Source organism: Colius striatus, chromosome 1 (assembly GCF_028858725.1).
Source record: "Colius striatus isolate bColStr4 chromosome 1, bColStr4.1.hap1, whole genome shotgun sequence".
Classification (NCBI taxonomy): Eukaryota; Metazoa; Chordata; class Aves; order Coliiformes; family Coliidae; genus Colius; species Colius striatus.
The window spans coordinates 81,775,828-81,799,130 of record NC_084759.1 but is presented as its reverse complement, the minus strand read 5'-3'; the positions used below and the strand labels follow the sequence as shown (position 1 = coordinate 81,799,130).

The following is a 23,303-nucleotide window of genomic DNA, read 5'->3' as shown; positions in this document are numbered from 1 at the left end:
CTCTCTCAGGCAGGTAGTTCTGCAAGGATTTTTTTTTTACCTAATGTGGGTGGTAACTTGATACTAAGAATTTACTTTAATATTATGTAACTCAAAAAAAATTAACATTTCAGAAGAAGACACTTCATAGTGCAAGACCATTTTTAAAAATAGGTATGAATATATTTCATGTACTTCTGATTCTCAGTTCATTTTTGTAATCAGGATTACTGTCAAGTAATAATTTTTCCTTCTGTGTTTTTCCTGAGTTCATCCAAAAGACTAAATTGTAGTCAGGTAAAAAAAAATTAATGTAAATATAGCATTTAATTTAATGACTTTTCATGGTCTTAAAGTTGGGAGCAGATCCAATTAGCAACCTTATTGGAAGTGATTTAGCTGAGTTCTGAAAGAGCTGGATTTTGGAGTTGGATTTTAGTAGAGTTCTCTGAAAAAAAGGGGAATGAAGTTGACCTCTAGAAAAAGTTAAAGAAACTCAGTACTCCAGCTAAAGAAATTTCACCTCCAAATAATCAACCAGCTGCACTTTGCAGAAGTTATGAACCTTACAAAATGATCACAGTTGCTCAGTTAGTTTTCTCCCTGCTTTTCAGAGCAGAGATTTTTATTTTTCCCATAGTAAAAAATAATTACAAGAATGTATGCTTTGCTGAACTTGTTAAACCTGTGTAGGAAGTAATGCTTTCAGATTTGCAGCCTTGTTCAAAGCAGGGTAGAATGCATTAAAGTGACTGGAAGGATTAGCAATTTTCCAGTACCTTAACTTTTGAAGATTTATGCATCTCCTGTGGATGGAAATCATCTAATATCCTCCAGAGATAATGTCTAGGACTAGGTGTGTAATTTACCTGCTTCCTATTTCCATTCTTCTGTAGCAATAGATTGATTCCCTCAGGCTTTTCAGTTCATGAAATGACCATCCCTTGATGTTCAGCAAAGCTGCTCCTTTTTGTAACATCCAGTTTCTGTACCTATATAGCACCAGATGTTGTCACATACATACAGGAGTTAAGGACTTATTCAATTACACTTGAAAAATGTGACATTTTTCTCATCTATAAAACTGTCAAAGGAAGCTAGAGCACTGATTTTTTTCACCTGTTCCAGCACTGTACTGTACTGATTTATCAGACTGAAGAGGTACTTTCAAATGTTGTACTATAGAGAAACATTTAAAAGTAAAGTTAGTGTCAATTTGTGCACCACTACCCTGTGCCCCTTCAGTTCCTATGCTATAACCTGCAACTGTGCCAGTCATAGCTCTCCTCTATAGGGTAGGGGGGTAAAAACATAAATGACTTCACATTTTGAGAATTAGTGAGAAACATGTTAAACATATAAGAGATCACCTGGGGAAACTAATGACAGTTTTCATTAGTGATTGGCAAAGACCCTTGAAACGTGTCCTTGAGTTTCCTAAATGCACTTCAGGATTAAGCATGTGTAAGGTTGGGTGTTACTCCTTTGTAGAAAGTGCTCCCAGAATGGAAGTAGTGGTTGAAGGTATCAGACATGATGAGTTTTGATTAATGTGAGGCAAAGGAATGGAAAGGTGCAAAACCACCCTGGATAGATGCCTTGCTACCAAAGAGCGGGGAACTGTAGCAGGACTTCCTGACTAATGAGTACTCTCCACAGAAGCACAGAATTATATCCTGAAAAGGATATATTTCTTCCAGTTTTGCCTCATACCTCTCATTTTCTCTCAGTCAAATATGCCCTCTTCATTTTTCTTAGCTTCTGTTGAGCTTGAGAAGAGCAACATGTTAGCAACAAACCCCTGCAGAACAGTCTACTGCTCTCCAGGGAACTACAGGCCTCTCAGTCTGACCTCAGTGCTGGGAAAGGTTATGGAGCAGATCATCCCGTGCACCATGGTGAGGCACATAGAGGATGATCAAGGGTTCAGGCCCAGTCAATGTGGCTTTATGAAAGGCAGATCCTGCTTGACCAATCTGACCTCCTATGACAAGGTGACTTAGTGGATATGGGGAGGGCTAGGGGTGTTGTCTCTCTGGACTTTAGTAAAGACTTCAACACAGTCTCCCACAGCATCCTTCTGGAGAAAGTGGCTGGTCATGGCTTGGATGGAACTACTCAGAGATGGGTGGAAAATTGTACAAATGGCTGGGCCCAGAGAGTGGTGGTAAATGCAGTTATATCCAGATGGTGGCCAGTGTTCTGCAGGGCTCTAAGTTGTGTCCTGTTCCATTTAATATTTTGATCAATGATCTGGATGAGGCGATCAAGTGTGCTTTCAGGACGTTTGCAGATGACACCAACTGGGTAGGTGCATAGATTTGCTTGAGGATAGGAAGGCTCTTCAGAGGGACCTGGACAGGCTGGAGTGATTTACTGAGGCCAACTACATGGGAGGTTCAGCAAGGCTAAGTGCTGGGTCCTGAACTTGAGCTGTAACATCCCCATGCAATGCTAGAGGCTTTGGGATGTGTGACTGGAAAGCTGCCCAGAGGAAAAGGACCTGGGGATATTAATCAGCAACCAGCTGAACATGAGGCAGCAGTGCGCCCAGGCTGCCAAGAAGGCCAATGGCATCCTGGCTTGTATCAGACACAGTGTGACCAGCAGGACCAGGGAAATGATTGTCCATTAGTACTTGGCGCTGGTGAAGCCACGCCTTGAATACTGCCCCTCACTGCAAGGACACTGAGGTGCTGGAACGTGTCCAGAGATGGGCAACAAAGCTGGTGAAGGATCTGGAGGATAAGTCTTATGAGGAGCAGCTGAGGGAGCTGGGTTTATTTTAGCCTAGAGAAGAGAAGTCTGAGAGGAGACATGATCATTCTCTACAACTACCTGAATGGAGGTTGTAGCAGGGTGAGAGAGTCATTCTCTTCTCTCCAGTAATGAATGAAAGCACAAGAGGAAATGGGGTCAAGTTGTGCCAGGAGAGGTTTAGATTGGATATTAGGAAGAACTTTTTCACTGAGAGGATTAATATTAAGCATTGGAATGGGTTGCCCAGGGAAGTGGTGGAGTCACTATCCCTGGATATATTTAAAAGACTCACAGATGAAGTGCTGAGGGACATGGTTTAGTGGGCTTGGCAGTGTGAGGTTAGTGGTTGAACTCAATGATCTTAAAGGTCTTTTCCAACCATAATGATTCTGTGATTCAAGCCACAGCCAAGAGTCTTAATGGGGAAGCAAGTCAAAGCTTAAGCCAGCACTTAACTAACAATGTAAGTATAGGCTTCACTACTCACGTACACAAATCTTTGCCTATTTCTTAAAAACTTGTATCATGGAAGATGTTGCACAGCAGGTAGTAGTACATGGTACATTCTCCATCTGGTTTCTGTGTATGAATGGCAAGTCCCATGGACCTCACTGTAACTCTTCTCACTCTTATGAGTGTGTGTGGATATTGTTAGAAGCATTAAGATACAATTTCCTAACAGCAAAAATGAAGACACTAGAACACTTTAAGTAACTGACTGTAATAATGATGTAATAGTATATGTGTATATAGTAAGCATATCATACATTCTAATTCTTATTCATGGGAGAGAAGCATCATGTTCCCTGGTAGAAAGTAAAACAGAAATTAAAACTCTTCAAAAATTATCATCCTAAAAGTCAGTTATAATTAACAAAGTAAGCTCAGCGTATGACTGTTAATTATTAAAGAGTCAATACAGAAAAAAGAGGAACACCTGGCTTTAATTGGAAATCATGTGGTAGACCAGGAAACTCATTCATGTAAATAAGGTACTTTATTTAATGTATATATTTATGAAGATAGTGGTGTCAATACATTTATAGACAAATGAGGTAAAGGTATTCACAACATCTTGCTAGGAAATTAAGGATTACTGTGATTATAAAATAATTTTTAAGGCAAAAGCATTTGTTGTGCTAAATACCTAAGGAGACTGTAAACAGATTCAAGACCTTTCACCTTTTAGCCTTAGTTAATTTCCAAAGTTTATCCAACTGGACTGAAATCCAAGATGCATTTGAATTTTGAAAGGATTTGAACTTTGTCATGATGTGTGCTTGAAAGCATCAAAAGGTGTTTGTGTTCTCACTGCTACTGTGCTTTAGAAAATGATGGCTACACAACATGTTAGCTGACATCTCAGTAGTATCAGCAATTTATTGACAGAAGAATTATTTGTAGGTACTGGAAAAGAGCAATTGAAAAATATGGAAGTAGAGCTACCAATTGCTGCAGTGAGAAAAAAAGGATTTGAATTAGGGAAGGAACATTTGAATGTTTAACCATGGCAATGTCAAAGTGGAACTGTATGCAGTTGGACTACACTGGGGTTTTTTTGCATGGTGTGTTTATCTTTTCTACCTATCCCCTCTTTCAAAATGCAGGATCTTTATTTGGGAAACATTACATATGTTTTGGATGCTGTCAGAACATGCCAAGTTTGATGAGACAGGACATGCTGAAATTCAAGTACCAATTTACCTCAGATGCAGTAACGCCTTTACTGCAATGAAAGGTAGGTCAGTGGGAAAGCACAAAGAGCTCTGCAATGACATTTATCCATAACATCCAGTTTCTTTTCTGAAGGTATGACTTCAGACCTAATAGCTGCCAAAGTAAGACCTCAGACAAATGTTGAAAAATAATCGACCGTAAGTATGAAAAGCAGAAGCACAAGGTAAGTTTCACTCCAAATAAAACAGTATTGTTAAATACAAAAATCTATTAAACATCCTGCCCATTCTGCCTTTTCTTTTTTTTTTCAAGTTAGGAAATTAATAAAGTAGAAAGAATGAAAGAGTAGTCTTATGAATATGCAAACTACACTGCCTTCATAAAGACATGGGGAAAGGTCCGTCATCATGCACCCCTATGAAAGCCAGTTCAATTATCTGTTTAAAAAATGTGCTAAAAATAATAGGAACATGAGAAATAGATTGTATGCTTTGGAGAACAACCTAGAAAAGCTGTATACCTGACATGTCACCCCCAACTGTGCTTTGTTCAGAGAATTTAGAAAGCCAGGCTCAATGTTGGGTGAAGCTGCTTAACTGAAAGGTGAGTTTATTGGAGCCCTTATGGTGTTTATTTTCTATTAACTACATATTTTCAAAAGAACTTGAAGAGAGATCTGCCAAACAGCATTCTTTTAACTTACACAACACAAAATAGCTGTAAGAGGCAGAAAGCCAGTTTATTTCATGACTCTAAATTCTAAGCAGACTGGCAAAAGTGTAGTGACAAGTCATGGTATTAAAAAAAGCATTCAGTGAATAAAAGGTGCATAGAAAAATGTGGCTTTTAAAAAATATACAGCAAGATTAATCATGAAAAAGAAAATTAAAATAATACAGCCTTTCAGAATTATGTCAATTATTATTCAGAATCATCAAAGTGTGTAGGAAACTGGGTTGATATTTAATAGGCAGATGTTTCAAACTCACATTTTAACAGGAATGTCCAATAAATCCATTGTGTACTGTACCTAGAAATGTGTGGTAAATAACAGTCATTGTATTGCTAATAAAGGACTGTTTTTAAAACACTGGCATGCAAAATAAAACTGAAATTTGCTATAGGTTCTTACATTGCAAACAGACAAGAGTCAAAGCTCTTTCTTCTGTGGCCTCAGCAACTGAAACTTGAGCTCCTTTCTAACCCTGTCTGTCAGTGGTTTGGACTGTGCATAATCCATTACGGCATATATTATTGTTGTCTCAGGGAAATTCTACAGAGATATCCTCCAGCAATTATTCCTGCCACCAAAGTATACAGGGCTTTCATCCAGATTACTAGTAGACTGTAAGAAAACAATACACCTACAGGAAAGGCAATAAATGTGCATTATTCTTCTGTAGAAAGTTTTTTTTTTCTTTCGTTTTATCAGTCATATCAATCACTTTAAAGGTTAGCTTCCACATTAAAGGAAAAAATGCCCTGAAGATACTGGAGCTGATAAAATTGTTTGCTATAAAAATTTTTATAAAACAACTACCTGTTCTTCAGATATTTATGTCTGTTACATAACTCTGTCAATAATTGCTGTGTAGGCACTGAAGATGTATTTTTAACATATACACTATTGTATGTCCAGAAAAACTTGGAATTTTCTTTACTGTTCATGTACCAAATTTACAAAGAGGATACACTTGAAATACTCTTTTGCCTGCTCTCTGTAAGGCTGAGAAACAGCAAGTCCCACCCACAGCCTGAGACTTAGCTTAGGTTGAGCACTAAACAGATTTGGTGCCATTATTCACCTCAACGTCATCACTCCTCTATTGGGCTCTACTGTCATTTTGATCTTTGAAAATGTTATTTTTCTAACTCCTTGAGGGTTAATAAAATTCATGAAGAAATGCAACTGCTTTGCAAACTACTTGCTCACTCTCCACGCTCTCACAAAACTGCCATAAAATACTGCAAAATGTGTTTTCCACAAATACTTGCTATAGCCTGGCTGCTTATTTTCCACAGATACAACTGACTGGGCAAAGCATAATGCAATGGAGAAAGTGACCTATTAGCATTCTTCCCCCATCAGTCACTTATGTATATTTTAGATACAACTTTCCCTTGTTAAATAGGGAATCTTCATAATCCAAATCTGTTACAGAATGCCATTAACATCTGTTATCCTTTGGTTTGGGTAGTGAAGCTCCTCTTGTACCATTTGTTCGTGGTATCCAATGGTATGCTATTAACTTGGGGGTTGGACTAGATGATCCTTTAGAGGTCCGTTCCAATCCCTACCATTCGATGATTCTGTGATCACTTGCCACCTATGAAATACAGCTACCTTCAGAAAAATGCAATAAAGATTTAAAAATAAAAACCACAAACCTGTACTCTTCTTCTTTGACTTCAAATTGCTCCTGATAGTAATCCAATATGCCAGCAAATAAGAAGGACTGTCTGCTGATTTTAAAAATAGCTCATTGAGAAGAATCACAAAATTCTGAAATATGATGGTTAAACATCCCCATTAGTTTGGAAAACAGTCTATAAAGCGACTGCAATAAGGAAATGTAGGAATTTTCTTTAAGAGGGAACAGAAATTATGATCACAAAGGAAATTTAAGATTGGAAGTGGGTGCTATCCTGTCTTTCTTTCCACAACACCCTTCCTGATTAACTATTTGCTATCATGCTCTTCAGGATGCTTTAGTTTTTACATAGAAATTCTTTTATATAACATTTTCCAGGACTAATAGGGTACTATTCTTCATACACTAAAATCAATATTAACAGTTTTAAAGTAATAAAATACTTTGAGACCTGAAAAAAACCTCATAATTGTTTTCTTGGTATTCTTAAGTATCTAAATTAAAAGTGTAGGTTTCTCTTCTCGTACCAGGTAGAAGGAAGAGGTGATACACTTCAAAACAGAATTCTAGTAGAGCCTATGTCCAGTCCGTGCCAAAGCACCATGTGAGGTTTCAAATGTTAGGCAGCCTAAATCATCCTTTCACCCAGGTCCTGATGGAGTGGCCCTTCAACTGGGCTGTGATTGCAAGTGTATAGGTGCAGCCTATGGAACTTGCATTTTCCATATGTAACAGTTAATCTGAACAGAGAATACAGACTAATGCTTTTGAGTATCTTTATGTCTTAACTTTCAAGACAAATTTTCACTGCTACCTAAAAATTAACAATATTCAGTGAAAGTAAGGCACTTACTTGCATTTGAAATGTGGCATGATATGAACAAGTTTAAGTATGAGGATAAATATCTTTAAAACATGCTAAAAATAATAAGCACCAAGATCCAAGTAACTGTTCAGAAAATTATGACTCATGAACATGAAGTCAGTCACTGGACTGACTTACTTCATGGACTTATTCTTCTTCTTCCACTAATATATTTGCTGCCTTGGCCTTGTGTCATGTAAAGGGTAAGAGCTTGACATTTGCCTGTCAAAGCGCATCTCCCTGGGCACTTTCACTGGAAACAATGTTGCAAAGCCAAGTGTTAGAATTTGGTTTATCAGCTACAATTTTGGAAGGTTGAAAAGAGAGGCAATTTATTCAGATGACAGAACTGATTGACGTTAACAAATGCACTCACTGCAATAGTGCTAATAGTTGATAATAAAGCTAGCAACACTTATTCTGGGTATTCTTTGCCACAGAGCAAAACCCACAGTTCTTACCAAGAAGGAGATCTTATCTTGGGTGGAGGAAGAGGAGTACAGGCTGTCTTGTGTCTTTCTCCTTACTCAATCTTTCTCCCTCTAAGTTTAGCTGCAAGCGAGATCTGTTTCCCTCTCCTCGGGGACTTTTATACCCTAATCTTCTCTGCCCCCTCCCTGAGGCGGTTTAACATGATTTGGGTGGAGAATTGAGAAACATAGTCATATATGTTTAGCATGTGCCTATTTTAGCTCGTTACCGTACTCAGGGGTGTTAACTTTAATATTTATTTTACGGATAATAAGGCAAAGGTCTCACTCTTGGCACCACGGCCTTGCAGGAACTTGTTTGTCTGCTTTATCCCGCAATTTTAGCCAAAACAGGACTGTCCTTCTGTAAAGCTTCCTCCCTCAGCTGCTTCTCGTACTGATCTTTAGGGTCACCACCCTCAAGGTGAGATAAGCAGGAAACTGCTCTTTTAACCCTTTTATATGCAGTGTTATAACCTTGAGTGCCTCTAATCTTAGAACAATGAAAGAAAGAAGAAACAAAGAAGCAGTTTGTTAACTGACAATATGAAAACAGATTTCTCATCATTTAAATCATAAAGAAATATTGCCTTGGCTTATCTGACTGGAATTTACTACTTGCTATTTCTCATATTTTTCTATAACAAGTCAGATAGCATTCGGGGTATCTGAGACCCCACATTGCAGCAGACGTGAGTGGAAAAGAATTTCCTTCTATCAAATTTGCCCAAGTGAGCTGGAGATGCCACATCCTGAGCTGCAGAAACCAAGGAGTGTTAAGATATGGAGAAAAATCATAGGTTTATTGTTTTTAATTCGATATTTTGAGATTAGAAAGGAATTGATCTATATCTCAATCTCCATACTGTAGCCTCGTCCAAATTCTACTGGAATTGAGACATGTCTGAATCTCTGAATATCCTTTATAAAGGATATAAAGACCACAGGGTAACACACTGAGCCGTGCTTGCAGGTCTAAAGAACAGTGTGTTCTCTGGCACTGCATATTCTAAATAAGTAAGTTCTAAAGAGATGTTCTTGCCTTGTAGATAGTGAAAATTAGAATATGAAATATATTTCTGAGCAGCTTCTGCCATGCAGCACCCACTAATTAAAAAATGAGATCCTGGTCCAAAGTAAGTCCAAATTTAAAACAAAACAAAAAACAAAACAAAGCAAAGCAAAGCATTCAAGATGTGCCTGCTGTATTCCCCCTGTGTATGAACAGATGCTTGTATTGCTGTGAACACCTCAACCCGTAGCGGTGCCCGGCCCTGACGGGCCGCCTCTTCGCACACGGCCGCTGTCCCTTCGGCCGCGCTCCTCCCCGCCGGAGGGCGGCGAGCGGGAGCAGGCGGGAGGGGAGGCCCCGCCCCCTCGGCGTTGCCAGGTTACGGCGGCGGCGGGCGGGGCTACGCCGGCAGCGGAGGCCGATTCAAGCAGTCGCAGGTCGCTTCCCTGCCTGGCGGGTTTTGCTGACGTCAGAGCGCGGCGACGCGGCCATCGCGCTCTCGGCACCGCCATGTTCAAGGTGAGGGAAGCGTCGCTCCTGCTCGCGGCCGTGCCCATTCCCTGTCGGTCGTTGCGCTGCGCTGCTCCGTTGGCAGGGCTCAGGTGGAGCCAGGCGGCGGCCCCTCGCACCCTCTGGTTCCGGCGGCGGCAGGTCGGCCGCGGTGGCGCCGGGCCGTCGCTCTGAGGGTGGCCGTGTCCGGCGGGCCGCGGCCGGCAGGGGGCGGCCGGGGCGCGCGGCCGAGGGGCCCGGCGCGGGGGCTGAGGGCGCGCCGGCCGGGCGGGACCCCCTTCCTCTCGGTTCCCCTCGTACGGCGAGTTTGCGTTATTCGGCTGCCGAGACGTGGGAACGAAGGTTCAGGCGGCGTTCCCAGACGACAGTTTTTGTCACGTTCCAGCCAAAACTACTCTAAAATCCGTGTTGTCCGGTGGCAGCTGTACTCGGGGGACGGCGTCTGCCACACTCCCGAGCGGTCAGTTTTAGTCTCGTTGCGGCTGCGTGATCCCTCAGTTGTAATGTTTCAAAGCCACATGCCCTGACTGCTTTGCGCAAAAAATAAACACATGAACACCCCATCACTTTAGATAAGTTCCTTGGGTGCCGCAGCAAGGAGGAGTTTGGGTTCCTACAGTCTGGCTGCCCGCTGTGTCGAAAGTCGGACTTTAGGACATGTAGGTTGGCAGCGAAATACTTGAAAAGGAGTGAGTGTGCATGCACTGGGGCTTCAGCCAGGTGAATGTCTCAAAGGTCTTTGCCTCTGATGAGCTCCAGGTCTCAGCGGGCTAAAAGCAAGTTGTATGTTTCAGTCGCGTTGTTGTCATAACTACTTGAGAAGCTGTTTCTTAAAAAAAAAAACAAACTCCAAAAATACCCGGTAACCCTTGGTTCTTAAATTTTCTTCATACCCTGTTTTTTTTGGTCAAATACTGATAATATATCAATATATATGAATATATGACTATACTTAGAAGCCTGTGCTTGCTGGGAAGAGGAGGGAGAAGAGAGGAGGATGCAGAAGGTGATCCTAAGAAAGATTCCAGCCAGCCTGCTGAACACAAACAGCAGTAATACGGAAATACCACTTGGAAGTAATATTTTAACAACTTACAGCAAATGATCCTGTACCTTTGTCACAACATTTTTTTGGTTTTGTACTTCAGTGTTGGGACAATTGCTGAAATTCTTATATGAGGATTTAATCTCAGAATTGTTGAGGATTCCATACTTGATAATGAATTGTTATTACAGGGTTATGTCCAAACCTATGGATTTTAAATATTATGCATAGTATACATTACTGGTTTTACACAGTTGTTGAGATTAGGCAGAATTTAGTGCTTCAGGCCAAGGTAATTTGTTGCTTCTAAGAGCAAAAGAGGGAAAATGGCTTCTTGTCCTTGATATGCCCACTCCAGGGAAGGGCACTGTTCGAGTTTTGTGGATTTGGGTGTGGTTTTTTTTTTTTTCAACTGGAGTTGAGGGATAAGGAGAAAAATGGAAAAAGAAGAGAAAAAATGAAACACCTTCATACATTAGGACAAATATCAGCCTTCACAAAAGTATGATTAAGGATTTTTATTTCTTCGGTTCTTCCTTTCCCCAGTTTTGACAGGGTGACAATAACAAGTGAACTGCAAAACCATAGGCGAGAGGGGAAAAAAGACAGAAGTTCTAGTTAATCTTTAGCTCTTTAGCCTGTTTGTATCAAGAACTAATATGGGATTTATTCTTCCCGGAGGCTGTTTTTAGTTAACCACTAAGAACTTTGAGGAAAGCAGTAAAGCAAGACAGTAGAAGATTAAATATGATCTGGTGTCTACAGATAAAGTTGAATTCTTTGGCTAGAGGAAGGAATGAATTTAGTATCTTTTTCTCTTTTTTTACTTTAAGTAAATGCAGAACATTGCCTTGAAAAAAGAATACCAACCTTTTTTTTATATCAGATGAATAGCTGTAATACAGGCAGACTGAAGGCACAGATCAATCAATGTGTTTTACTAAGCCAGTTGGTTTAGTAATACCTGGTTAATATGGAATTAAGAAATGAGATCCTAAAATTAATTTTGGAAACAAAAAGTAAAACAGTTAATCTTTCATACTACCAAATAAACCTTTTAGTATGTATGTACATATATACAATACTTCGTGGGACTGGTACAACCAGTACTGAACTTAGCTGATGCAGAGGACCATTGCAGTATAGTTTGAACAGCACATTCAAGGAGAGATTAATCTTGCAATTTTAGTTGTTAATTTAATTGTCTTTAAAATGTAAATATCCAACCTTTGCAAAATGTCTGCACTTCAGTAATTTTGTCCTGTAAACAGTTGATGCTTTCAGTCTGAGTATTTCGGTGACCACTGATGCCTGTTTGTGAAACCAAGGTGCATCTATTCTTACGCTCCACTGTTTGCAGATGTTTTTGTATAAAACCCTCAAATATTTGAAGAATTTGGACATAACTGTTTCTGCTGGTGACAGCACCATTTATGATGTTTGAAAATGTTTTTCAGAATGAGAATGCATTTAGATTTTTGCCTTTTCAGTGACAGAGCAGTTTTGCAGTGAAAAAAGGAGAGATTGAGGAAGTAGATTCTACAGCTATTAATGGTCAGTGGTGTTCATGTTTTTATCTTGGCTAATGAAAGTATGTGAAAAGTCCTTGTTTAAGCAAACTCCATTAAAGATTATTCATGTCTTTCCTTGGCTATGAAACAACTGATCCAGTCGTGGTGTTTCATTATAGTGCTGTAATAATTAGTCCATAAATTCAAATAAGGAAAAACTTCCATTTTAAGCAAGTTTTTCCATACCATTTGATCCATAAGATCCCTTACATGTTTCTATAAAGCAATGCTATGGCCTAGTTCTTGTGTGCTGTTTCTCCACATGTAAATTAATATTTTCAGCAAGTTTGGCAACCATGTAGTCTTAATTTTGGGTTTGAGGAGACTCTTGGTTACTTTTAATAAATTTTCCATCTGCAAAGCAGTGGAAGAAATTTCAGCTGCAAATGCTGTTCTGTATACAGTAAGCATGTAGTCTGGATAATTCTAAAGCTATTTTTGAACAGTTCTGCAATGGACAGAAGCAAAGTTTCTGAGTAATTGTCCTGTGGCTAGGTCAGTTACAACAGCATGAAGGATGTATTGGTTTGTCTGAGGCTTCAGTTTCACAAGCAGCTAGGTCAATGTTATGTACCCTTACTATTTCTGAAAAGGAAGAGGACTTGCTGCCTTCTTGTTTTTCATCCCCTCCTCCCTTGCCACACAGCTCCTCTGGTACTTTTCAGGCCGTTTCATGGATGGGTTCACCTTAATGTGCCTGCACAAAGCTCTCTGCTTCTTTTTCAGGGTTAATCTTTTGCCAAATTGGCGAGGTGAATTGCCTCGCGGCGGAAGCATCCAGCCACCAAAGCTAGGGCGAGGTGAGCAGCAGGACTTCTGGGAACCCATGCCTCAAGCGGAGCCAGACTCTTCCAGTTTGGTGGCCGCAGGCTGTTAGATCCACTCACCCTGTAACCTGATGCAACAAAAGACAGGCTGTTGTAACTCTGCACATGTTTATCTGAGCAGTAACGTGAATATGAGACATTGAAAGGTTTCCCGTTTGAGATGATACTTCTTGAATTAAATGTTGCTTTTGGTAAGGACATGCATTTGTTGGAGAACGTTTTTCAGTACACTCTTGATTTGCTGCACACAGCTAAGTTTTCTAAAACCTGTTTTTTAGTTGAAGCAGGCTGTCCTGTTAAGAAGTGCAATGTAGTGTGGGTCCTGAGTATAGGATGAATTATATCTGCCTTACTCATGGTGGTTATGTTCGGTGACAGAATTGCATCTGAACTATTCAGAAACAGTCAAGTATCTGTCACGATGCACTGTGATTCATGTTCCTCACAGAAAAGTAGGAGACATTCCTAAAAATTCCTAGAAGGCAGTGTTTATGTTCTGATACTTTCAACTCTGGGTCTCTTTTTCTTTTCATGAATTATATACAGTGTAGATATATAGTATATGCTCACAATAATTAGAAATAAAATGCTGAACTTCTTAGTACTGACTATGGAAAAATGGAAGTGTTTGAGATTCACAAAGTTGTTGAAAATATCAATATAGTGTTAATTTCTGTACTGATAAAGTTAACAAATATTATGTTTCATGCAAGAGAAAACAGAAAATCTTTTTGTGAGATGAGAACTGATGTCATCAGCATCTATATCTACTGTTTCCTTTAGCCTTAGGCTTCTCCAAATACCATCTGAGTAATTTAGGTATTATCAGTTGAGTGCTTGAGACCATTAGGTTGTGTACCACTTATTCCCCTTTCTCTTGTCTTCTAAGCATCTTAATAAATCCCTTATTACCACGTACAGGGACATAATCATTGTCTACATGGATGTGTTCAAACATGTTGCCATTTTGTTTGAACTTTGATTTATGTGTCTTCCTATAATGTTTCTAGGTAATTCGGCTAGGGGCCACCCCTGTTAGCCTGGGCTTGCTCTCCATCCAGGTTTATGCTTCCTCTTCAGAGAAGGAGACTTCCAAAAAGGAGTTGTTGAAAATTGAGGAGGTAAGTATGGTTAGAACCCTAGTTCTCTTCTATCTATATGAAGTATCTGTGTAGTTCTGAAAGACGTATTATTTTGATGTGTGAAAGCATGTAATTACATCTCTTCACCTTTCGTATTCCTGCCTTTAAACTTGCTTCTCTATTTTCAGTTATAGTGATGTCAATATGGTTTTGGTTCTTTTACCCAAGGACTGCACTTGATGTCTTCTGCTGATAGCATCAGGCTTGCTTGCGTGTAAGATGATCTTCCTACATTAGAACCTTCTGTTCTTCATTCAGAAATTACTTTTACACATTTGTAGATATATCTGTGGTCATATTTCAAATCCACAGGAATATTTTCATAGGATCATAGAATGGTAGGGATTGGAAGGGACCTTTAGAGATTATCTAGTCCAGCCCCCCTGCAGAAGCAGGTTCACCCTAGATCAAGTTGGTTTTATCCAAGTAACACCATATTTTTTTTTTTTTTGTCACAAGTACTCTTGGCAAATTCTAATAAAATTTCATTTGTGTTGTCTGGTAAAGCAGCAAATAAAAAGTTTCTAGTTCTAAAAATACTCTTTTCTACAGGCAAAATTCTTGTCTGGCAGTGCTCTGAATCCAGTATAGTAGCCTATAGACTTTTGTCAGTTTTCTTTTCTTTACAGCATTCACACCTAAGCAACAAATACAATAAGTAGTGATAATAAAAACCTCTTACTTTATTGTGTCATCTGTGATGTCACAGATGTCTTTTAAGTAGGGCTTTAAAACACTCTGTGAAACTGTAGACTTGACAGCATTGTTGGACAGGCTTTTTATAGTCTCCAACATTTAAAAGAAAAAATGCACAGTTTGTAACTAAATACGGGTTTGTATCTGTGAGAGGTTGTATTTGTTTAAAAATTCTGAGTGCTTCAGCCCAAGCTAAATCCCTGTTACATGAGCAGTCAAACTAAATGAAACTGATTTTTGTGTATCCTGAGGTCTTTTGGATGTGTTTGCATGGGCAGTTCACTTGCATAGCGTGAATGGATCAATAGTTGAGGCGGTCTTCTGGCTTCACTCCGGTGAAGTAACCTTAGCTTGGGCTGTCGCGTGCCCTACACCGCCACTGACATGAGTCAGTAGTGAGGCAGCAGTTTGAAGTTACATACATGCTGAATAATTGGCTTGCCCATCAGCTTCAGCAAAGCACAGTGTGCAAGCTGTAGAGTTTTGAATGCCTTTCTTACCATCCGCCAGAGGTGTGAGTTTGGATCTCTACTCTGCCAGCTGGCTCTTTGCAGAAGATGTATGGAGATTTCCTTATCTCCCTGACTTCTGCCCCTGTGGCTGTTGAGCTGTCTGGCAGTCTTCAAGTTAAGCCCATTGTGACTGTGACTGCCAGAAATGACCACATTTCCTAGGGAAATCAGACTTAAAAGGTGTATCTTTAAAAGTATGATGCGAAATGCAACTGTACAAGTTACAAATTATTTGACAGATTCTATGTCATCATACATTTCGTTAAGGTTAGCAGCTTTTTTTTTGTTATGATAGAGATACAGTTGTTTTCTAACTTATCTTGAAAAGAGGACTAACTGTGCTTTGGTGCAACAACACATGTAAACGTCTGTCTGTTTATAGTGAACTGCTAAATGTAGTATAAAATACAAACTCTTTATACAAAACAGCAGTGTGGTATATAAACTGGTAGGAATTTTAACAAGTTTTGTTTTGATCTAAACTTTGCTGTCTAGACTGTTGAAGATTGTTGGGTTTTTTAATTAAATACAATTTAAAATATGTTCAGGTGATTGTAATAAATACCTATGATGCTAAACCCTAAATACGGTGGTTTTAGTATTTATTGTGGGAAGATGCCCATTGCTTTTCAGATAGATGTTACAGTTCCTATTTGCTCAGCCCCATGGTGCTGTTCGTGCTGTCAGTTGCCGATGTGGTTAATGACGGCAGCATTGGGATGTTGTACCATTTTCCTGCTCGGTAACTGACAAATTTATATTGAATGTTGCCTTTGTTAGAAGCTACTTACACTCCTTAATGATGGCTTGTGCAAATATAGGAAATGATGGATTGTGATTTCAGAGTTGTAGTACATTTAGTATGTTAGCTGGGAACCAGACATGCTGATTAAGACGAGAAACATTTTTCACTATTATGTTTTTGTGTTCTTATTAAACTAGTTTAATATTAACTTATAACCTGTGACTTGGATTATATAGCAGCTATGGATGAATTGCAGAGCAATTAGAAGTCATCTTCATCATAGTATATAATTAAACTTTGGTCATAATGGTTGTCTCACAGCTGCGCCTGAACTTTTATTATGCATTGTTTATGTAGTAAGCACTGTGTTACATGTTCTCTGGTTAGACTGTTCATGCCCTGAAGACCCACTTACATAATTATGCCTCTGGTTTTAACCTCTTGTTTGCTAATATTCACAGCTGTCACTCTACTCCTCTCCAGCTCGTGAGACTAAATATGTGGAGAATCCACAAACCCAACTGGAAGAAGGGGTTTCGCGTTTACGACACGTTATGGAGCCATATACAGCCTGGTGTCAGGTATAATGGTTTTCTGTCACGTTTGGTAGTGGTTCAGTGATAAGTGTTGAGCTGGGAGGGTTTGTTTTTTGAGAGCAGCAAAGTGAAACTGGGTAACTGTACAAGAATTTTTTAAAAATGCTGCTTCACTTAATTTTCAACAGTTGGGGTCATAATTTTTACGCCCTCCTCATGCAAAACCAGTTTTTTCTTTCTACTACCTTGCTGAACCCCTACTTTTTTGTTTTTTTGTGTCTTTCCAAAAGAAGAAAAATAACTAAAGCTTTGAATTATTATCTGAATAAAGTTTAAGTTGAAAGATATCTAGGGGTATCTGGATTTGGTACTGTCCTGTGGCTGAGGAAGACAGGAGAGTGGTTAAATTTTCATTTTCCACTGTCAAGGAGAAGACCTTAAATTATCAAGCAATGTGTTTTGGAGCAGCAATACCAAGTCGTCCTCACTGCAACAGTGTAAAAACACAGCTTTGCAGAAAATAAATTGATATTTATTGAACTGGAACATTGAAGGAAGGAAGGCAGCTCTCTGGAAGGGAGAAAATCTAGCCCCTAGACTAGATTTCATATGTGTTTTACTAGGTAACATATTAATAGGAAGCAGTCATTAAATACAAAAATAAGTTTGGGAGCAGAGAGGAAAACCAAGATCTTCGTAATCAAGGCCTAAATTACTGATTTTAGAGTGCAGAGTCATATAATAGTTTTCTTGCTCCTTCCTGACCCAGTGAATATTGAGGCTCACTTCTGAAGAAAGGACATCCTTGTCTTCTGGGTCTCTCAGTTCAAAAAGGACAGGGAGTTGCTGGAGAGAGTTCAGTGGAGCATCTCCCTTATGGTGAAGGGCTGAGGGAGCTAGCGCTCTTCAGCTTGGAGGAGTTTTGTGTCACATGCTAACACTGGGGTTTTTTTCATGACAAATGTATTTTTCAAGTCAGTGCTGACAATGAGGAAATGAAAGTTCTAAAGATGTTATCCCCCATGCATTATCCTAAACAAATGCTTTCACTTCTGCACAGATACAGCTCAAGTGGCATTGCGAGACCCTTGACTGCTTTAGCTTTGGGCATACACATTTATGAATTTGTGCCCTAATTGACAGTCTTACACTGTATCTCTGAAGCATTATTAGTATAATAATGATTAGCAGAGTTGGTCTTGTTGAAATCTTTTTCTACTTTGATAAAAGGCAGTGAATCCTTTTATTTCGAGCATATTTTCAGTCTGAGGAAAACAATTGAACTGGTTTGTGGGGTCGATGCAGCGCTGTTTGATTTACCTTGGATATTGTATGGACACCTCATTTTCCAAGTCACTTAAACACCGTTTTCTTTGCTTAAGATAGTCTCTTGGAAAGTGGAATTCATCAGCTTGCAGAATGAGTCACATACCCCTATGAAATGCTAGGAAAGAGTTAATTATAGTGTTGTACTACTTTTCTTTGCATCAACTAAAGTATTTTTGTGATAACCATGTACACCAAGAAACCTGAGAGAATCCCGAGTTTAAGCTGCCTGATCAGGAACTCAGTGAAATGTTGAAGTTGACTTCTGTGTTTTGAGGTACTATATTTCATCTATGTCCAAAGACTACTTTGAGAAAAAAAGCTGTTAAATATGCCAAAAGTATTGTTGAGCAAGCATAGCCTTGAAAGTGAAGAGTGGAAGTGCGAATACAAAAAGTTTAGGGACCTGACACTTCTAGTTTTCTTTTCTTCATCAGGTGTAATCTGCAGTTAATCTTTTACTTACTCAGTATCTATTTACTGTTTTTTTCTTTTTTTTTTTTTAGGAACTTTATGACAAAGCTATGCCCAAATTAGAAAAAGCTGCTGAGCATGGTAGAGGTAAATCGATTTAATTTTCTTAACTAGCAATTGAAAATGCAGGACCGTACTATAGCTTTTGTTAAAAGGAAGTTCCATTAAGCATCATGACGTTCATAATTTCTACTGCATTTAAGGCTACTTTATTTGCACTTTATATCTGTTTAAATTTCCTTTGGAAGTCATTGGGACTACATTTCTAAACAATCAAAATCAGAGACCTACAACAATGTCAACCAATGCCACTTAAAATGACAGTTATGCAGGAAAAGGGGGAAAAAAAGCCTCATCATTTGTTCTAAGTTGGTGGTATTTGTTTGACCCAACCTAGAAACTGAAACACCTTGCAATGTTTGTTACTTGTCACAAGTGTTTGTAATATTTAGCCTTTTAGTTTTGGTTTGCTTTCTTGGATCTCCTCTAAGAATTTTGAATTCATCCAGAATAATTTGTATTTACTTTTGGAAGCTTCCTTTCCTACTTGGGTTTATCAGCAGTGAGCATGGATATCTACAGCTCATTTCAGATGCCATGCCTTTCTTCCTTAAACTTAACAGTCTCAGTCTTTTGAACTCCATTGCATGGAAGATTTTTTTCATAGTTTTCCATTCCCTCATCAGACTCACATCTTGGAGTGTGCCTTGTTTATGTTGTGCCTTCCCTTTGTTCTGCGATTTGTTTTTTGTACAGTGTTTTCCAGAAGCTAGGTCTTGTTAATAGGTACATGTAAGAATCTGTTTTACAAAGGTTTTTATCACTAGTTTGAAAAAGATACAATTGAGATGCAAAAGAGCAAAACAAAACAGATGTTCCAGGCAAAAGCTTTTATGAAAATTGGTAAATACAATACGATATTCAGTTTCATTCATGTGTCACTAGAGAAGATTTCAAAGGCTTTGAATTTTATGCCAGCAAATCTAAAATGTGTGTGATAGTTAAATGTGTTTTGATAACTCTTTATGTTTTGTAACAATCACCAGCATGTATTGATGATTCTTTACCGCAAAAACACTTTCACATTACATTAAAGCACTATGTTCTGACTTCTTTTCAGAGGGCTTTGAATTTCTCCAAAACCCCCCTGCTGGGTTTTATCCAAGGCTTGGTGTGATAGGTTTTGCTGGAATTGTTGGTTTGTTTCTTGCTAGAGGTAAGTGTGAACCTTCTGAACTGCATATGTTATGGTTTGTGATAAATAATGTATTTGTGGTTCTGGATAGTAATTTAAAGTTGTGACACATGAGATCTGACTTAACTGTACAAGCATGTTTCTACAATGTTACTCCAATTATAAAAAAAGTTTAATGTAAAAGATGGGTAATAACCATCAATTATTGTTTAGGAATACTATTTGTTACTGAAATGTAGTCACTGATCTTTTCAAGTTCTAATTTATTATAGCAGAATTAAGAAAGGACTTTTTTTACCTAAAAATCTTTTTTAGTTCCTGGTCATATGTGTCACTGCAGAAGACTACAGAGGAATAAGTTATGCTAAAATACATAGGTTCCTGAACTATGATCTTTGTACAGTTTAGTTATATGTTCAAGTTCCTTGGAAGTATTGTGTATCCAGGCACAGAACTGCTGCAGATAGTGATATTCAGGAAAAGTATTGGTCATCTAGTGGTTGATAGGGCTGGAACAAAGGCTGGACTTGATGACCTTAAAGGTCTCTTCCAGCTGAAATGATTCTATGATTCTAACTCTGGGTGTACTATAAATACACACATTTTATGCTGCAGAAAAGTGATACATTGAATTTCGTCACACTAGTTGAAGAAACTAATATGTTTATTCTTTCATAGAAGTAAATGTTATTTTAAAGAATGTTAATTGTGTTTGTATTGACATGTTCTTAATATAATGAAACAAAGTAACACCAGAAGAAAACTTGTGGGTAACTCAACTATAAAGTTGTAGAATTTAAATACCAGTGAAGACTTGCTTTGAATAGCAATACATCTTGTGGGGCTTGTAAGTGTTGAACAAAATGGGAGGGTGTGCTTGGCTATGTAGAAATGAGAAGCGTTGTGTGAATATGTGGACTCCTCAGAATATTTCATTTTCCAATGAAAATAGTACTTTTTTTGATCTAGCTTTTTTTTTTTTTAAATGAAATTCAAGGTCTCCAGCTTTACCCATTTGAAATTCTTTCTCTTCAGATTCCTGCTTCTTGAGTTGAGTTATGTGATTGTGAATGAGATCAGCTTCCAGCCTTTACAACTGTAGCAAAATGGAGGAGCTGGTGAAGTGTAACTTTGGAGCTGGATCTGAAAGATAGAGCGTCCTAAGTTTAAAAAAAAATCAAAATCCCTCATAATACAAATGGCTGATTTCTGAATCTTTTAGGATGAGAGCCATAGTTATAAAACTTTTGGTCTGGTTATAGTTTACAAATACTGTCTCTGACTTCCAGAAAGCATTTAAACTGTAGAAGGAAGCGTCCCTTAATTTTAATGCTACAGAAAGTTAGAAACAAATGTCTTTTTTTGTTGTGGGTTTGTTTTTTGGTTTTTTTTATCCCCTCCCACCTTGATCTTACTGTAAAAATGACCCACTTGGAAAGTACAGATAACGTCTTCCAGAGCTAGCTGTAATGCTTGAAGATACAGCTGCCCACTAAGTAAAAAGTGCAGTTTTCAGAGTTTAATGTTGTGAATGCATGGAGTCATCCAGCTTGGTTTAAAAATGCCTTTAAAGATAATTTGTTCTACTCCTTGTTGGGTAGTATTGGAATGGATATGGGAGTATTCCTAAACTTCTCTCTAATGGGTATCTCCAGCAGGTAGCAGACTGCTGGAAGGCACGAGTATCTTCAATTATTACATTAATTCCTAAAGTGATATTGTAGGCACACTGATAAGCTATCACTAAGGAAGATTTCCCTGTTCTAGAAATTGCAACAGAAGTGTAATTTTTCTGGTTGTAAAGATGCAATGAAGCTTGCCTTTTCTGTGTTTTTTTGTAGCTAATTGCTAGCAAGTCCCCTCTTTGCAAGAGGAGCAACATCACTTTATGAATGTCTCTTGTTTACTACTGAGTTTCTCATCTCTTGTTGGGGATATGTTAATGGAAACACAGAGTGCTTCCAGTGTGCATTTCCTCTTCAGTATTCATTGTTCCTTTATTAGAAGCACATGTGGCTTTGCATATAGAAAAGACTGTTCTCTGAGCAACGGAACTACTCTGTCCTGGCTCTTGTACGTCTGTTCTATGACTTTTTTTCTCCTGTACTGCTTGCTTTTCTCCTTTACCTGCTCCCCTCTATGTTCCTTTCTGACTGGATAAACTGCAGCATGCCCAGCAACTGATTCAGTGATGCATGCTGTCACTGGCCAACCTGTGATAAGAAGAGAAACTTTTCAGACAGTTAAATTATTTTACACTTGTGTAATTGAATAGAGACTTGAAATTGACCAAAATTTGGTTTGGGACAGAGCAGCAGGCACATAACATAATGGCAAGTACTTTAGTTTATAAGTGCTTTCAAATGCTTTGCAAATTGCTGTAGTGAATCAAGAGAAAAGATACATAAAAGTGGTTGTGGAAGAATCGGTATTTGTGAGTCAAGGTAACTTAGAAAGTTTGTATTAAAATATCTCTTGTTCTGCTTGATGTATCAAAAGAATACTGTCCTAAACTTGTCCTTCCCTGACTTTTTCCCTGTAGTGTAGAAAAGTGTGTCACTTGTTATAATTCTCTTAAATATCTCTTAACTGTTGCTTTTACTTCATTATCTAGTACTGAAAGAGTATTCACTGATCAGTGTAATAATGTTTCTTAAGAAACCAGTAGGATTGAACAGAATATATGCTAAACTGTATTTAATAAATATGCTAAACTATATTTAACAAAACTATTTTGATTATTAGTAAAAGGTTAAGATCATTCAGCTGTCTTGGTTAACATACACCCCAACAATATGTTGTGGGTTTTTTTTATGTAACAGGATCAAAGATAAAGAAGATAGTGTATCCTGTAGGTCTCATGGGTATTGGTGCCTCCATGTATTACCCTCAGCAAGCGGTTGCTATTGCAAAGGTCAGTGATGATACCTTTCTTTGGAGAAGTGTCTTGTGCTTTGATTATTGCCTCCTACCTTCAAATTAGCTGGTAATCCATTTTAAAAAGCCGTGTCAGTATGCTTGACACTATACAAAATAATAGTTATTTTGTCAAAGAACATGCGGTGGGGGCTGGAAGATGGTCAGTCAATTCTGTTTCTTTTAGTGACTTCTTTTTTAACATCTGCAGTAGTGTCTTCAGTTTGAGGAACAAAATTTTCTTTATGAATCTCTAACCTTAAGTAATTATAAATAAACGTAAATATGCTTAGTAAGTTGCATATTTACTTACAATACTAAGGCATCCTGAAATATCTTGAAGGCAAATGAAAGCAGGATTTGAAAGAAAGAATAAAAAAAAGAAGTGAGATGCTATAAAGAATTCAGAAGAACAACATCTTGAGGTAAACATTGACTTTTTCTACTTTTTGTTGGGTAGACTTTTAAGAAAGATAGCACGCACATTCTGGATTCTGTAAGAATTCTGCCACTTGTTGGATGGCTTTCTTGTTTCTGCATTTGTTGTTTCAGACACATAATGGCTTTCTTGTTTCTGCATTTGTTGTTTCAGACACATAAGTAACTGTAAGTTAGCATGTTTCTAAGTGGATTTCCTGTGAAAAAGAACTGAAAAGCCTAGACAATGGCTTAC

The 23,303-nt window shown here is 38.4% G+C and overlaps 1 protein-coding gene across 14 annotated transcripts in view; it reads left to right on the top strand.

The window, feature by feature from the left end:
- Positions 1–9,553: 9,553 nt before the first annotated feature.
- APOO (apolipoprotein O) overlaps positions 9,554–23,303 on the top strand; it is a 30,277-nt gene continuing 16,527 nt past the window's right edge. For 12 of the 14 annotated variants that reach the window (XR_009819036.1, XR_009819042.1, XR_009819039.1 and 9 more), the window contains exons 1-6: positions 13,068–13,279; positions 14,099–14,209; positions 16,645–16,764; positions 18,552–18,606; positions 19,640–19,735; positions 22,537–22,628. Coding sequence is in view for 4 of the 14 variants with exons in the window: in XM_061999584.1 (XP_061855568.1) it covers positions 13,268–13,279; positions 14,099–14,209; positions 16,645–16,764; positions 18,552–18,606; positions 19,640–19,735; positions 22,537–22,628 (486 nt within the window). In the remaining 10 variants the exon portion in view is untranslated. Of the gene's footprint in view, positions 9,655–12,180; positions 12,245–13,067; positions 13,280–14,098; positions 14,210–16,644; positions 16,765–18,551; positions 18,607–19,639; positions 19,736–22,536; positions 22,629–23,303 lie in introns of those variants that run through there. The other 2 variants (XM_061999598.1, XM_061999593.1) reach the window with 2 other exon arrangements.